This window comes from Antedon bifida, chromosome 3, assembly GCF_963402885.1.
Source record: "Antedon bifida chromosome 3, ecAntBifi1.1, whole genome shotgun sequence".
Classification (NCBI taxonomy): Eukaryota; Metazoa; Echinodermata; class Crinoidea; order Comatulida; family Antedonidae; genus Antedon; species Antedon bifida.
The window spans coordinates 17,184,513-17,202,329 of record NC_136228.1 but is presented as its reverse complement, the minus strand read 5'-3'; the positions used below and the strand labels follow the sequence as shown (position 1 = coordinate 17,202,329).

Below are 17,817 nucleotides of genomic sequence, written 5' to 3'. Positions count from 1 at the left end.
TACAAAATTTACAAAATACAAAAAGAAAAGGATAAATGCTATCAGATTTACATATTTTATCCGTTATATAATTCAATGAACATACGGTAAGTAATATTGGTATAGTTGCAGAGATCGGTTACCCTAAGGCATAACAGGAAGGACCATGTGAAGGTTCTCTTTCTTGCTTCCAATATGTAGGGAATATAATGTATGCATGAAAGTACAATTCTAGACTAACATGGCACAACATTGATCCCTAACAAATACTACATTATAAATGTAGGGAATATGACATTGTGCATGAAAGTACTTTAATGCTCTAACATGACACAAAATTTATCTCTTCATTATAAACAATGATTATTATTAGGCAAAATAATACAGTGCATTAAACAAGTCACAAGTAAAATACAGTATGTAAAAGGTATTAAAAAGCCTATGCAAAGAGGTCATCCAAACAGGTATCATCAACTCAGCTTTGTTTTCCAGTCTATTCCCGCAGTTTGTGGAGCGGCAGAGATCAGAGCATTTCATACTTGATTTTTTGCATTGGCACCTTCCTTGGTTGCATCCAGACTTACAACCACATTTTATTATTTCTAATAATGTCTGCAGTGCTGGGTCTTGATTCATCCATTTTACACAAATTTTGTAATCACCCACTGTCCATCTATGTTTATTTGGTGATGGTGCATTGAATACAGCTCTTTCCGTGTATGTCCTTCAACATTTCTTGGTCATTTTTCATTTCAGCAGCTGCTCGTAGCAATCCTTTAAATATACAGCATAAAAAATGGTTAATAAGTTATATATGTACATAATCTATACCACGTACACAAAATTGTATTAATTATTTTAAAAGGCTTCTACCTGCATCATCTGTGACAGCCTTTCTCAATTTCTGGTTGCAGGTTTTGTAATTTTTTCTAACCTGCTTCTGTGCCTTCTTACAAATAATACATACTTTAGGTAAAATAGTCCCTGATTGACTGATACTGGTCTTGCTCCGTAACAAATGTTTAGTCTTTTTAGTAGGTGGAGGATCACTAGCAGTACTACTAGTAGTACTAGCAAGGTCAGTTGGCTAGAAACTTTCCATTTTTCGACACACGATTTTCAGCCTGAATGAAAAATTAAGAATAATTTTGTTAACTGGCATATGTAGAGTTTACTACCACTGCACAGTTGTATATTATACTCTATTTGTTGGTCTACTTCTAATTGTAATTTAGTCTAGGCCTAGTTACTTTCACTGCTTGAGTCAATGTCCTATGCCTAGAGTTATAAAATTAGAATTTTATAACTCCATGGCCTAGGAGGAATCACCGGTAGAACTAGGTAGGAGGCTACTCTTTTGTTGGCCTATATTTTGGTTTGAATCGTTTGCACTAAAGGAAATAAGCCTAGGTCTAGGCTAGTGAATGTGTTAAACTTACCAATTGGCAATTCTATCGTTCTTGTGTTGATGTATTTACGATAACAATGGTGATGAAATCCAAAATATGGATGCTTTGTTATGGTTCACCCTTTGTTATTATGTCTTCATATGATTTATTAAGAATATCTAGGCCTAGGCTAGCTCGGTTAGGCCTACATTAGCTAGGCCCTAGCCTAGGCTTAGTTTATTAGCAATATATATATAAGCTAGGCCTAGCTAGGGGATCTCCGGCCTAGGCCAATATCTTTACAGGTACCATCTAAGTTTACCCATACCTTGGTACAAGCAACAACCTTATAAAATCGAACTTCCATAATTGGAAATGCTGTTTTATCAGTAATGTTTTCATGATGAAAACAACACTTTATTTGAAGATCACAAACGTGGCCGGCTTTCATCAATGAAACACGTTTAGATAATGTAATTAAAGATGAATCAATACAAATTGATGGCTATGATATTTATAGAAATGACAGAAATAGGGAAGGGAGAGGGGTTGCAGTTTATGTAAATAGAGGAGGATGTTTTACTTGTAAACTAAGAAATGATTTCATGAAAATGGAGCTTGAGATAGTAGTAATCGAACTTTGTAAACCAAAAACTAAACCAATCATTTTAATAGCATGGTACCGCCCACCAAACTCAAAAATTCAACTTTTAGATATTTTTGAACAAATTTTAGAAGAAAACGAATGTCTAAACAAAGAAATAATAATAATAGGAGATGTCAATTGTGACACACTTTCACAAAACCCTACTTGCTATACACAAAAATTAATGGATATAACTAATAACCATTTTCTAACACAAATTATAACTGAACCGACAAGGATAACAAACCAAAGTAAAACTCTGATTGATCATTTTTATACATCCTTTCCAAACAGAATTTCTTCCTCGGGTGTACTTAACACAGGAATTAGTGATCATTCAGCTATTTACGCTGTCATTGGTAAAGAAGAAAAACCAAAACATAACCATAAATATAAAACAAAAAGGAACTATAATAACCTTGATGAGGAAAAACTACAAATTGATATGTTAAATGTAAATTGGCATGAAATAACTTCATATACAAATGTGAATGACGCTCTGCAGTTTTTTGAAGACAAGTTTTTACAAATTGTTAATAAACATGTACCTTTAAAGAAAAAACGGGTTCGAAATAAAGATAGCCCATGGCTCACAAAAAATGTAATATTACAAATGCGAAAACGTGACTCAATGAAAAAAAGAGCGAGTAAAGAAAATTGTCCTCAATTATGGAACGAATATCGTGAATTAAAAAACAAAGTAAATTACGATATCAGGAGATCAAAAAAAGATTATTTCTCTGAACAATTAAATACAAAAGATTCCAAAATAATCTGGAAAAACATAAGATATATTGTACCATCTAAGAATAAAAAAAGTGTTATAAGTAGTATAAATACAATAAATGGCCTTGAAACAGATTCTTACAAGATAGCTAATACTTTAAATGAGTTTTTTGCAAACATAGGACCTAACCTAGCTAAACAAATTCCTCAATTTGAAAATAACCATGTAAATTATGAATGCCCAAATCAAGGTGAAGACAAAATAAATTTCACACTTGTTGACGAGGAATATGTATATAAACAAATTTTATCATTATCTGACAAAAAGGCTACAGGAACTGATGAAATTCCTGCTAAACTAATAAAATTAGCAATCAACTCAATTGTACAACCCATTACATTTTTAATTAATTTATCTCTAAGAACCAGCGACTTCCCAAGTAAATGGAAAAATGCACGAATATTCCCAATTTTTAAAAATGGCGACCGAAGTGAACCATCTAACTACAGGCCAATTTCTGTACTACCAATTTTATCGAAAATTATTGAACGCGCTCTATCCACAAATCAACCCTAAATTATACAATCAACAATCTGGATTTAGGCCAAATTACTCGACATCATCGGCATTAATAAATATAACTGAAGATTGGATTGACAGTATTGAAAATGGTAAATACATAGGACTAATAATGCTTGATCTCAAAAAAGCTTTCGACACTGTTAATCACAAGATACTAATAAAAAAACTACACAATTTTAATTTTGCTAATCATGTTATCAAATGGTTTGAAAATTATTTAACAAATCGTACACATATTACTAATATTAACAATGTTAATTCGGTAAAGTCTAATAGTGTTTGTGGAATCCCTCAGGGATCAATATTAGGGCCCCTTCTATTTATCATGTATATTAATGATCTACCTAACTCAGTTTCTCATGTAAATGTAAGCATGTACGCAGATGACACTGCGTTATATTATGCATCTAAAGACATACACGATATAATAAGCAAAGTAAATACTGATCTAAAACATGTACAACTATGGTTAGCAAGTAACAAATTAAGTCTAAACATTAAAAAGACTGAATATATGATTTTAGGAACACATCAAAAATTAAATAAATTGATTAACATGGATATTAATATTAATATAGACGGTACAAAACTTGAAAAAGTAAATAACTGTAAACATTTAGGTGTCATTATCGATGAAAATTTAAAATGGCATAAACAAATAGATCAGGTGAAAAATAAAGTAATATCAGGTCTGTACTATCTAAAAAAATGCAGCAATATTTTCCCTCAAAATATTCAATCATTAATGTACAAATCTATTATAGCCCACCATTTTGACTACTGCAATGTAGTATGGGGTCGTTGTAACCAAACCCTCAAATATAAACTCCAAGTACTCCAAAATAGAGCGGCTAAAATAATTACACATACATCTAGGTATGACTCTAGCTCACAGGCGCTCAAAGATTTAAATTGGCCTAATTTAGAAGAAAAACAATATTACAACGAAGCAGTCACAATGTATAAAATAATGAATAACTTGACACCATCCTACTTAAGAAACAGATTCTATGAACGCAAACAAACATATAATACTAGATCAAAAGATATTCTAAGTTTACATAAGGCAAACACTGAGTATAAAAAGAAAAGTTTCTCGTATTCTGGCGCAAAGCTATGGAACAGTTTAAATGCTATAAACTCAAATGCAATTACAGCTCCTAATATACATATATTTAAAAAAATGATAAATGACCAAAGATAAAATATACTTGAAACTCTATATTTTTTCATGAAATCTTTTTTTGTTGTTGTTGTTGTTGTTTTTGTACTGTAAATGATAACTTGTGTAATAGTATAAATAGTTTTGTAGTAAGTAACGGCCTTGTGAAAAACACCAATATGGTGATTCAAGTGTTGCATCCGTTTTTAAATAAAGTTGTTATTATTATTATATTATTATTATTATTATTAGGCCATGTTGTTGTTTGTGCATAGTTAATTCATGTCACGCATCCATATTCACCAAATCGTTAACAATTGTTGTACTAAAATTACGATAATATTGTTTTATTATCAAGTTTCCTGTTATAATAAATATACTAATTGTCACTGCTTATTGAATGTGTAGTTTTTGTGAATAAATATTTTATTTAATGAATAAAACCTCAATGAAAAAAAACATTTTTTGGCTAAAAGAGTTTCGTGTGGAAAAGGTCATGGGTCAACACAATGTAAAAAATTTTTCAAATACTGACGTTGAAATGTGTTTTCCTTGTTATATGATACGTTTTCTAGGTGAAACTTTGTGTTATTACTTTTAAAATATTATTAACATAATTATCATGTAGAGTTTTTTTAGGCTAATGAGACTGGGATTGAACGATAGGATTTTCACCCGATGGCCTATTTTTGAACATTAGCATAAAATGTTAATATTAATTACTGTATCTGATAACAAATTATATAACAGGAACTCAATAAACAAAACCAATTAATATTTTTCAAACAATTTTTTCTGTATAAATGTTATAATGAACTATGAACTATTAATTGAGAATACATCATTTCATTTTTAATAATTTGCCTTTATTATTTTAATATTGTTCATACCCTTTTCAGTATATTAACAAATATATCCACAACACTTTATTATTTTATTTAGTCAGCAAAGCATCCATTATGAATTAAAAAATATTACATAGTTATGTGATGTTTTGTTCCAAAATCAATAAATCTTATAATGTACTAGCGCAATTATTCTTTGCCGCAAGTACTTCTGTACACCTTGCACATCAATAATTCACCATCAAATATGCAATGACATTTTTTTTTAAATATAAGAAAAAGTATTTTGTTGCTCCAATCTATACTTTACATGGGTTAATGGAGATAATTTTGAAAAAGTTTGATCTGTATATCACATGACTTTGAAGTTTAACCCAATGTCGTAACTCTTTATATATATGGCTCTGGCTCCGCACATAATTCGTTCGTTTACATTGGTTGAATAGGAATTATGATATGTTCCTAATATACTATCTTTGTTTATATGAAGTTTGCAAACTGTAGATAGGTAAACATGATTTATATTTTCTATTTATTAGGCTAGCATGCAAGACTGATTAGGAAGTCATGTGATGCACAAGGCAGTGACATTATAAACACCTTATAGTCAAGTAGCGTCTGTTGATGTAGAGCTGTTCAGTCGGACTGATTTACCAGTGGATTGAGGATTGTTTCCAGGGTAGGGTTCTGTTGTTCAGATTCAGTTGTAGTGTGAGTTTTTATATTATTTTAAAGGAATATTTAATTTGACAAGTACAGACTAATTGTGCTTTGTTTTATGACAATTACATGAATAGCAATACTTTGTTTGGAAATGTTGGTTTATGGAAACCAGTTGCATCCATTGAAGTGTTTCTCAACTATTTTATTTTTACAGCAAAAATTGCAATTCAATAAAATTAAAGATTTTAATTCGAAATTCAGAGGCTTGAAAGCTAATCTTGGTGAACACTACAAGGGTGATCACTATCTTTTGCTCAAATGCTGCCTAGGTTATCACTTACCTTTCATGCCTTTCATTTAATAGCACATGAATTGTTCAATAAACTTGAGTTAAAATGTTAATATCAAACCTACTAATGTCTGTTGTTGGAGATTACAAAGCTCACAGAAGTTAAACTGCTGAATCTTGTACTAAGTATATATTGAACAATGTCTTATGTGAAAATAAACAAGAAATATTTCTTATAAAAACGCTTATTGATGTAACAGTTTTAAAGATATTTTTTATTTCAAATTTGTTTTTAAATGTGTCATTTTATTGTCACATAATAGTTATTTTACCTGAAAAAATGTAATTAATAATTAAAGCAAAAAATACTTTTTGGGTTATAATTAAACGTTCCTTTTCTTTTTTTATACGTGAATAAATATTATTTTTGATATGTAACACAGGCTCAATTTCTGTCACTTTAGTTTATTTTATTGCTAAGGTCAAGTCTGGGGGTCACTTCATCATGCCTAGATACTTCAAGTGTGAAGTATCCTATTACAAACAAAAACTTTAATGGACTGTTTTGATAATAATTCAATGATTATCTGACAGCGAATTACAGTATTATATATATCGGTCTAGATTGACAGTCAAATGGGACTCATAAATACCAGAAATGCTTTGGGATTTGTAATTTTAGCATGACTGTCCTAATAGACTCTCTTTTCCCATAGTTTTTTGGGTCCAGCAGCTGGGATCTATAAATTATAGTTGAGTTTACAAATTAGCAAAAACGTCAGCCTCTAGTACTATAACTGCTGCTTTCTTTCAGCTTATAAATTCAATTCAATTCATTTATTTTCCAGAAGACATATAAAACATATAATACAATAAAAAATACAAACACAAGAAAACTAACACCAGTCTGGCGGATTGTAGAAAAGTGACAAGTCACTATGCGAGTACTCTCCTTCTGGTGCAGACAAAAACAAGTTAACAGCAAAATACATTAAATAAGGCAGGGAAAAACTTAGAGGAACCAAAAATGCACAAATCAGTCACTTCAATAGGGAGGGTATCCCACAACCTCGGAAAGAAAATAAAAACCATAAAATCTACGTAGAGACACTTAATAACAAATTTAACTTGAAGAAATTGAAGTCTATGGTACAACCGGGGTAGTTTGAGGAAGGTAAGTCGGGCTTCGTAAGATGAACGGAGGAAATGAGTCATCTCTTGTGACGTAGCGGGCTAGAGCAGCAGCGTGAAAAGGTGTTAGTATACCTTTGGTAGACCTACACCATAAATGTATCTATAAATTATGTTAGTACTTAAATTGAAATATTTTTTTTGAGATAAATGAGTCCACAATTTAATTTTAATAATAATAATACACCTTATAAACTAAAGTATTTTGTTTTTGTAGCAAAATAAAAATGAAATGAAATGGCAGATTTGAATACGAATTTCAGGGCCTTAAAAGCTAATCTGGGTGAACACTACAAGGGTGATCAGTATCATTTGCTCAAATTCTGCCTCTATGATCACCTATATTTTGGAGACTTCGAGGGGCAGGGTTTAATAGCACATGGTTTGTTCAATGAACTTAAGCTGAAAGGTTACATCTTACCTACTAATGTCAACCTGTTGTTGGAGATTGGGAAACTGACACAAATTAAGGCTGCTGAAGATCTTGTACTCAAGTATATTAAGACAAACAAAGTTGAGAATGCTGATATACAACCATTGTCACCATATCGAAAACGGCTGTTTGATGCCTTACAACATGTTCAGAAAGAGGATATGGCAAAAGTTATTGCTTACTACAAACTGAGACAATTTGACTTCCACAATATTTGGGATGTGGTATTCAATTTAGAGATTACAGGAGAATTAGAAGATGAACCAAGTAAAATAGAGAACTTTGCACTTCGTCTTAATCAACGTGCAAAGAATATACTACTTGATAGAGGTACTTTAATTAATTTTTTTTAATATTACTTAAAGAAATAAATACTAATTTGTAAATATAAAATAACATTAATTTGTAACAAGCATACCAGAAAAGGGTTATCCTCTGCTATGTCATGTTTTGTTTGGTGACTTTTTATTGAATTGTTTTTTTTAATAAATTTATTTAATTAAATTATGCTTTCTTCAACTATAAAATAATAGATCAAATAACATTTATATTTGTTTATGGTATTGGTAGGGATAAAAAACAATAAGCCTAAAAATTACGAAAACGTCATTATTGTGATGATGATTTATTTATTAATTATTTACTTTATTCATCATATTTCAAGAGTGTGAGCTGATTATGGGCCATCAACAAGACAAAACGACAAACAAAAACAAAGAATTATAAAAATTAAAATATTATGAACTAGTGGGTACTCCGAGAGTACAAACCTCCGCCTAATGTAAAATTCCCCTACATAAAATGTCCCCAGAAAATATATATATTTTTTTATTAGTTCTAAGTGTAAATAGGCTAACTGCACACTACAAAGTTGTGGATGAGAGTTTGGTGTAATGGTTATGTATCCAGCCTCTCACAGTTCAAGTCCCATTTTTTTGTTGTTCATTATTGCATTGCGTATCGTTCTCACGCAGATAGGCTCAACACAGGCGTAGCAGTGCGTACTGCGTAGGGCATATCTGCTTGGTCGATTGCAGCCGCCATCTTGTTGATTCCCTCTCCATGGAGAATCACTTCTTGAACTGCTATAACACTATAGATTGCCATCCAGCCTTCGGCTATTACAAATCACTGGCTAAAACAAACATACAAGAAATGCATTCTTAAAATTTTAAGAATGAACAAAATTTAAGTTTTGAGCATTTGGTTTTCAAGAATTATCAGTGTGCGGAATGTCTGTTAATGCCTTATTGCTCTTGTTAATTTTTTCTTCCTAACAAAATTAATTTAAGTGTACTAAATAACTGATACAGTATATGTCTATAAGTGTACTATGTATAGATAATGAAATGGTTTAATTTCTACTTTTAAAAATTAAACAGCACTCAATATTTATATATGAAACTGAATCTTGATTTAGATTTTCAGAAAGCATACAATGAAGCCTTGAAAGAGGGTAAAGTGAAAGTCAATCTTGGAATGCTTAAAGTTATTGGACAGGAAGGAGTGGGTAAAACATGCCTGATCAATGCATGTCTTGGAAAAGAGTAAGTACTAGATTGATGATAATGGTGTACTTGTTATCTTTGGGAAGTGGGGAGGGGAGAGGTGGGGAGTGAATGGGTTTTATTAAATGTTATGTAGATTAAGTAAGATTACTTATGTATTTGTCTATTTTGTGCATTCATTTATTATATACTTTTGTTGGACACACCTTCAAAATGTGAAGTGTGCCACTGTTACAAAAGTGAAGTTCCCAATAAATTATTATAGACAGTGAAATGAACATTACAAAATATTTGTGAGTCAACTAAGAATTACAAACCAGCCAACTTTTATTGATTTGTTTTTGATAACTACTACTTTCTAAATGTTGCAGTGATAAATCTAACAACAGTTGAATTATAAAAACTTTTAGAAATATATAAATCAGTTACTTCCTAATTATAACACCATCAAATTTTCTATAGATTATAGAATTTAATTTTAATCTTGTATTCTAAAAAAAAAAGATCATATGAATTGTTGAATAACTTACTTTCTAAATGTATAATTAATTAATATATTAAAATGGTTTTGAATTAAAAGGAAAAAAATTGCATTTTTTACAGTACTTAAAATGACTGAAGTTCATAGTTAGTTTCAAATTATTGTATTTTTGCCAGATTTGAGGAAAAGCATGTAGTTACAGATGGAATAGCGGTGATAAGAACAGCAAGCACAACATGGACAGAGGCTAATGCTGATAGTGGTAAACATGAATAAAAATTAGCATATTACTCTTCCAATCATCATTGGTTATGTAACATTATTTATCATTAATCTCATTATCATAGACAAAAACAGGCGCACAATGAAATGGAGATGTAGAATGGAATTCAATAAATGTATACAACCGTAGTATGGTGTCAACGGTCTTATTTTCACATACATTATGCTAATACAATTGTTACTCTATGATCTCTTAACACGCAAGCTATGTTACAGTGTTTGATGATGTAATGTAATTGTAATTTTACATTAATTAATCAATAAGTTTGACAATTGTCCAAAGTAGAGTTTCGTATTAATGTATCTGCTAAAATAATATGTACACACTGTCTTTTTTTTTCCACAGGTAATCCTTCAAATCAGTATACAAAAATGGTCACTGACAAACTGAGAGCAAAGAAAACTGTAAGCGTATGTCAGTAATAGTGTAATAAAAACATAAACTTAATAAAATAAAAGTACCTACAGCACATTTCTACTATTGCAAACCAGTCACTTACAGAATGCAATGAATGAGCAGCTATTTTAATGTTTTAAATTTCTAATTATTGTTTTGAGAGTAAATATTACTTTTTATTTCTATTAAAGGTAGACAGTATTCAAGTTTTGATGAATAACATTTATAGTTTTTTTGGTTATTTTTTTTTTGTATGTGTCAGGTTAACATGAAACCATCTACAGATGATGATGATGGTATTGCTGTTAACTACAATATTGATGACAAAAATGATGATTACAAAAATGATGGTAACTTTTCTTTAAATTCTATCTTGGATTTTGTAGTAAAAACACTAATAAATAAGTCTTATATTATGAGTTTGCAATTTTTTATAGTTATTTGAAATAATTAAGATATATTTAATTAGATTTTCTAATTTAAAGTAACTAAATAACTATTATTAAAAGTATGTGTTTAGATTTGGAGGCAACCTATCTGTATAACAATTATGGTTACCGGCATAATTTTCTACTATGATAATGACAACTATAATTAACTATAACTTGGAGGTGAAATATTATCTGTGTAACAATTATGATTGACAGTCATACATTTCTACCTCTATGACAGTGAAAATTAAAGTTATAATGATGACATTAAAAATGAAAAACAATGATGAAAATAATAATGATAATGATGACGTGCTAGATATTAATTATGCATCAATGTGGTAGTGGTGACTTTAGCAATGATGATGATGATAATGAAAATTACAACAAAGAGGACAACTAAAACAATACTCATAGTATATAGTAATATACTGGGACTTAAATTTGTCATTAAAAATGAAATCATTTACATATGTTTTGATAGTAACCAAACAAGCTTGTTTCCACTACAGGTATTGATACTACAGCTACTAAAGCTATTCCAGTTGATACAGATCAGCAGTTAGATAAAGATGTAATCAAGAAAGTTGAGGAAAATAAGGAGGAGACTTTGGAAGAAACATTCAACATCTGGGATCATGGGGGACAATTGATATACCATGGTATTCATCGGGTAAGTTAAAAAATATGTAATTGCCTTGTAAGTTGATATTTTATTGTTTAAATACTTTCTACACATTTCTTTAATAAACTCCACGTCAGCCAGTTAAAAAGATAACATAATTGGTTTCATTCTAAGAGTGCTATATCAAATTTGTAATGTAATAATAACATAATTGTATGGCAAAGGTATAGTTTGCCTTTTTCCCATTCAGTAATTCTAATCCAATGGTAGTGCTTATATAAAATGTTGATATTACAAATTTTTTATTTTTATTAATTAAATAATTATTTTCTTCTGTTTTCAATCATAACTGATTTTAGCCACAGTGTTATATGAATTTGTACTAGAGAAATGCTTTGATAAAAAGAGTATCAATAGTAAATGTATTTAAATAGTTTATCAAAGAATTTGTATATAATAGTCTGTATTTATATTAGAGACCACTACAGAATAAATGATACTCGTGCATTAGGCCTTTAAGAATATTAATCAATATTTGAATAACAAGCACATTATTTTTTCCAGATCTTCGTAACATCAGAAGCACTTTACATCGTAGTGTTTGATCTCAGTGTGAACCTCGAAGATCGTGCTATTGTCATTGACTCTAATGGCGTAAGTATTGTAAGACTAATTACGGTAGTGTAGTTGAAAAAGCATTTACTTTTTTTTAAAGTAATTTTGTTTTGATTTTGTTTTTTTTGGTTTTTTTCAGAAAAAGCATCAACATCATTGGACCAATCTCCAGTTCATATTATCTTACATCCTGTCAGTTTATTCTCATAGTCGTATTGTGAAAGAAGATGCAAAGAATGAAGTTAACAAACCAACTATCCTTATTGTGGGTACACATAAGGGGAAGCTTGGTAAGACTAAAGAACAACAAAAGGTTGAGGTAATACTATATCTATTTCTAGCCACAATCAAGGTATTACTGCTCCATTAATTTAAAGAAACTGAACTAGAATACTTTATTAAACAACTTTATCAGGCATATAATATAAACGGTTTTTAAATGATAAAAATATTATTTTAAATATATGACAGTATTTGACTAATGTGCTCATTACATAATATATATTTTCTACATTTTTATAAACTGTTTACAACCAGGCAAATATCATTTTTGAGAAGGTTCAAGATGCTCTTAGAGGGAAACTGTATGAAGAACATATATATAAATATTTTGCTATCGAGAACAGTGAAGAAACAACAGATGAGAGCTTTAGTGATCTCAAAGAGGTTATTGAGAAGCTTATGAAAGCTTTAGAAAAAGATAAACCTTTAAAGTGGATGCGTTTTCGATGTGATCTTCATGACCTCAGAAGAAAAAAACATTTTTCTTTGTGTCCTTTAGAAGAGGTAAACTTTATTTTGTAACCACATTAATAATCTTACTTTGAGCATTAGAACTTAATTAATACTTTCATTAACCATGTTCTGACCACTGAAATGGACCGATCCATTATTATTCGGAGGGATTATAAAAATACTTTATACCTTTTTATAAATATTTCATTGCAGTATTACTGTTATAAGTTAGGTTTTGGAACATTTTAATAATTTAATCATTTTTATCTGATCATAAAGTAATAATATTTCAAATAACCTATCCTCTGATTAATAATGGATTGGTCCATTTTAGTAGTCTATACATTCATCTCAAAAGTACAACAATAAAATAGACATGAGAAACAAACATTGCCACATGGTAAGCTGTAATATTACTCTTTCATATTGATAAATGGTATATAGTACTGATTAGATTTCTGTAAAGAGAGTCTAATTTGAATGGATATAGAAACAATTTAGGAATGGAGACTTGCATGAGAAAATGGTTTAACATCTATTTAGTGCATACTTCTTCTATATTATCTACACTGAATACCAAAAAGTGTTGTCCATGTAACATTTCATGCTAAAAATACAAAATTAACGTTGGTAATAAATATATCTCTACCATGTTATAAAAACTGAATATGATTTCCTATTTAATTATGTTTTAAAAATCTAGTATTATAACCATTATTTCTAGCTCAAAATACTGGCAACTAAGAATGGTATTGAAAAAGAACAATCAATCCTTCTTAACTTCCTGTATGATCTTGGTGAAATTGTTTACATGCCTGACAACAAATTATTAAGAGATAAAGCAGTGTTAGATCCGATGCAGCTGGTTGAAATTGTTACTGCTTTTGTAACAGTCATTCCACCAAAGTTTCCAGTAAGTACAGTAGGCCCATGTAATATTTCAAATTGTAAATATGTGTTTGTGCTGTCACCCCTATGCAAGTTCGGTGCAGTTCCTTGTTTCTTGTGAAAACATTATTTTTGATCATAGTACTTAGGAATTCTTTTTTGGTTTAGAAGCCTGCATTTAGGAGGGCTTTTAAAAAACTTGACAAGGGCATACTGGAAGAAAAGTTGTTGCGAAAATTATGGAAAGAGCGTAAAGTTGACGAAGGAAACAATTTTGAGTTCCTTGTGGCACTGATGATTCAATTAGGTTTTATTTGTGAGAGGACGACGACCAGCAGCCAAGATGTGGCAAGTACATCTATAGTAGGTTTTGTTCAGTTATCTTTTCTAACATGTTTGGCATGCAAGATTATGTAAAAAATAATTTTTTGGGGATGATACATGCTTGGTGAAATTTAACATAAAATTTTAAAATATTTGTAGGGTTATGACATATTTTGTTGAAGATGTTTTTAACATATACAGGAAATGATCTTCATTTTCTTATTAAAAGAAATCTAAATGACATTTTACAAATCAACAATTTCAGGAATCTCTTGAATCTGCAAAGCGATCATTCTTTGTGCCACTACGCCTTGCTTTCAAGACATCAAGTGAAGTGAAACCAGTGCCTGATGATTCACATTCTATCAGTATCTATTACGACTTTAAGGGATATCTGCCAGATGTATTGTTTCCATATATGATTATTGATTTCCTCAACAAATTTCAAAAGAAAGGTGTTGACCCAATACTCTTGTATAATCATGCTGAACTTTACTTCGACCAAGATCATGATGTAACTTTATCTCTTGTCAAAGTCATAACTAAGGAGAATGAGCGAAAGTTCTTGTTAAAGGTACTGTATCATTCAATATCTTGTGAATAAATCATAATTTAATCTATTCCTAAACTCAAATTAAAATATCAAAACATCACATTCCTTTTTTTCAGGTGACTATTAAAAGAACTCCTGCTCGTAATGAAACAAGTAATGAGGAACCCTCTTCTGAAGCATGTAAAGAGGTATGTTATCATTTCATATCAGTTTGGAGAACTATATATTTTTTTTATAGATGTTTTGGTTGATTGTTATAATACGATATAGTTTAAAATAATTCAAACATTTAAAATAATTTTTTTTTTTAGCTGTTTCATCGTCTTAATTTGTATTTGAAATTGTAATTTTGTAGATTCTTTAGTTTTCATAATAAAAACACCACCCTAGATATCAGAATTGAAAACTATTAACTATTGCTAAGATCTACCATTTATAAGGTTAAAACTTTATTGATTTCAGTTAACATTATTAATTATGATATAATATAATATGATTAATAATAATTGATATAAAAACATCTTTAAAAATTAAATTAAAAAATAATAAAATATTAATATAATATCAATTTAAGGTACAAGCAACTAAAAGTACATTTGCCAAACCTAGTTGGGATTTATTTTTTTTATTATATAACATAAATTAATAAAATTGATTTATAAAAATGTCTTTAAAAATTCACTTTAGATTTGTATTTTAGATATTTATTTATTTTTTATTGTTTTAATTTTCCCTTTTATTGTATTGTAAATTTTTAGTGAACAAAACATTTTAAGAATTTGTGCTGCTGATTCAAAGTTGCTACATAGTATGTGTTTAATTGTCATAGTGTTAATTCAATTTGTATCTTTAGGTTTTGCTAACGATTCAGAAGTCATTTGAACCTACTAAAGATGGTGGTAGAAGAGGCATTCAATATGAGAGATGCATACTTTGTGATGTATGTAGTGATATATCAGAAAAGAAGCACATTCAAAATCTTGAATATTTCCAGTATAGAAAGTTAAAATGCACCACAACTGGCACAACATTTTCAATAGATGTTACACGTTACCAGCGGCTATTTGGAGGTAAGAATTATATATATACAAGTTTATTTTCATTTATTTATTTGACCAATAAACAATAAACTAAATGAACAATATGATTATTATGTAATTTAATAAACACATACAAATTATTAAATATCTTCATTCCTCTATAACCAGTAGTAATACTATCAGAATCATTATTGATCAGGGATGTCGGCGGTGGACGGCCCCGTCCACCACTCGGAATTTCCGACCACCATTTTCATGACGCTGACCACCACTATATTTACGCATGTAGATCGTAATCTATTGTTCGTAACCTACTACTGCGATGTATTGTTATTATAATTATCAACGCATCAATTGTAGGGTGGTTCGTAGAGTTAATAAACAACATTGTCATCGTCTTTAGAAAACGCATGGACAATGCAAATTAACAATGTACTGTTCATTAATTAAAATCGGCGCCGCCTAAAAATCCTACCTAGGCTAGTAGGAGACGACACATTTTGGTGGTTAGCCCATGGTTAGCCTAATTTAGCCGGACGAGACGACATCGGAGTGGGGTCTAGTTTCGGCGGCCTAGGCTTACGCTATTAAATTATTTAATCCTACCTTGGCTTAACGAATTATAAATACGCCGACATAAACAAAAAAATATATATGCAAAATCAATATATTCCATGTTAAGATTTAACATACATAGGTCTATTCAATTATTACGACATGTCACTGTGTAAAGAAAATGGCCCTAGGCTAGTATTCTGTAGCTACCCCAACTAGAATTAAATTTGAGTGAAAAAAAAAAACATGTGCTACTGTGGGTGGTGAGGGAGAACAGTTAATTTAGAGAGAGTATCACGTTTCATGTCATGTGACACAAAATCTAGGTAAACGTTCATCCCGTTTCCAGGCCTGCCATAGTATGACCCAAAAAAAATCTAGGTCTGTGCGCGATCATCGACGTTATGATACTACATTTAGAATGTTAATGATCTTTTGTTGTCGGCATCGTTTCTGGATCGACTGGACGTTTTATTTTTAGAAGTTGGCCTAGGCTAAGCCTATACTAGTTAATTGAGGTTCACCGTGTGGTGCCATCATGCCTCTACCGTGGGAAATTTCTATTTATTTATATATTCGCCGTCGAGTCGTGTAGATAAAAAACACCACGAAGAAAACGATTATGATTAATAATATTTATTAATAATGCTTCCGAGTAATTTACAACTTGGTCCTTCGTCAGTAAAAATTGACTCATTAATTTTGCACACCTTGTTACCTCACAAAAAACATCGTAGGGTTGTCTATAAAATGCATTTTTTCCGACCCTATCAATTTACTAATGTCAAGATATTTAGAATAAAAAAATGTTAATGTTATAAATATATATATATAATATTATAAACCTATTTTTTTTTATTTGACAAGAGTTTAATATGTTGGCTATTAAGTTTGAATCTCACTAGGATGCAACACAAGAATGTAGGCACAACAAGTAATTTGACCAATGGCAAGTGAATAAGCTCAGATGAGCTGTGCATTGCATCTTTGTGTGCATCCATGAGATACTTTACTTTAACCCAATGGTGTCCACTTACAGGATGTTCAACTAATATTTTTTATTTTATTTGCAGATGAAACAGAAAGAAAAAGAAGAAATTCCGATCAAGGTAATTGATTGAAATAAGTAGATAAGTTTTGCAAAATGTTGTACTTTTTTTATGGACTCAATGATATTTAATTATAATAAAGTATTTGCCTTTGTTAATGCTGTGCTGCCCTCAATGACGATTATTTGTAACACAAGAACGTAAGCACAACAATAGTAATTTGACCAATGACAAGTGAAGGATTGCATAAGCTCAGATGAGTTGTCGCTTGTTGTAGATTACTCGCATGGCAATTTCATCTTTTTGTCTCAAGTGATTATAGTTAAACATTGTATGCAGTGCTCCTCCCCTCTTTTAACAAACACTTAATTGATACTATCAGCTGAATCTGTCATAAGTAGGCACTTTTATAAGCAGATACTTTTCTGG

The 17,817-nt window shown here is 30.3% G+C and overlaps 1 protein-coding gene and 1 long non-coding RNA gene across 2 annotated transcripts in view; one reads left to right on the top strand and one right to left on the bottom strand.

Moving 5' to 3' along the window:
• Window positions 1–306: 306 nt before the first annotated feature.
• LOC144837630 (uncharacterized) lies at window positions 307–1,802 on the bottom strand. Its single transcript, XR_013611536.1, has 3 exons — window positions 1,696–1,802; window positions 853–1,103; window positions 307–753 (listed from the first exon to the last, which is right to left on the bottom strand). It is a non-coding gene; the product is annotated as an uncharacterized LOC144837630 (long non-coding RNA).
• A 4,844-nt stretch (window positions 1,803–6,646) lies between these two features.
• The window catches only part of LOC144838181 (uncharacterized), a 160,082-nt gene continuing 148,911 nt past the window's right edge, over window positions 6,647–17,817 (top strand). Inside the window, exons 1-15 of the mRNA XM_078693540.1 lie at window positions 6,647–8,235; window positions 9,326–9,452; window positions 10,071–10,156; window positions 10,523–10,581; window positions 10,836–10,923; window positions 11,517–11,677; window positions 12,194–12,283; window positions 12,384–12,563; window positions 12,782–13,030; window positions 13,704–13,892; window positions 14,036–14,230; window positions 14,457–14,765; window positions 14,861–14,932; window positions 15,598–15,814; window positions 17,413–17,448. Coding sequence (XP_078549666.1) covers window positions 7,710–8,235; window positions 9,326–9,452; window positions 10,071–10,156; window positions 10,523–10,581; window positions 10,836–10,923; window positions 11,517–11,677; window positions 12,194–12,283; window positions 12,384–12,563; window positions 12,782–13,030; window positions 13,704–13,892; window positions 14,036–14,230; window positions 14,457–14,765; window positions 14,861–14,932; window positions 15,598–15,814; window positions 17,413–17,448 — 2,584 coding nt within the window. The 5' untranslated portion in view covers window positions 6,647–7,709. The remainder of the gene's footprint in view (window positions 8,236–9,325; window positions 9,453–10,070; window positions 10,157–10,522; window positions 10,582–10,835; window positions 10,924–11,516; window positions 11,678–12,193; window positions 12,284–12,383; window positions 12,564–12,781; window positions 13,031–13,703; window positions 13,893–14,035; window positions 14,231–14,456; window positions 14,766–14,860; window positions 14,933–15,597; window positions 15,815–17,412; window positions 17,449–17,817) is intronic.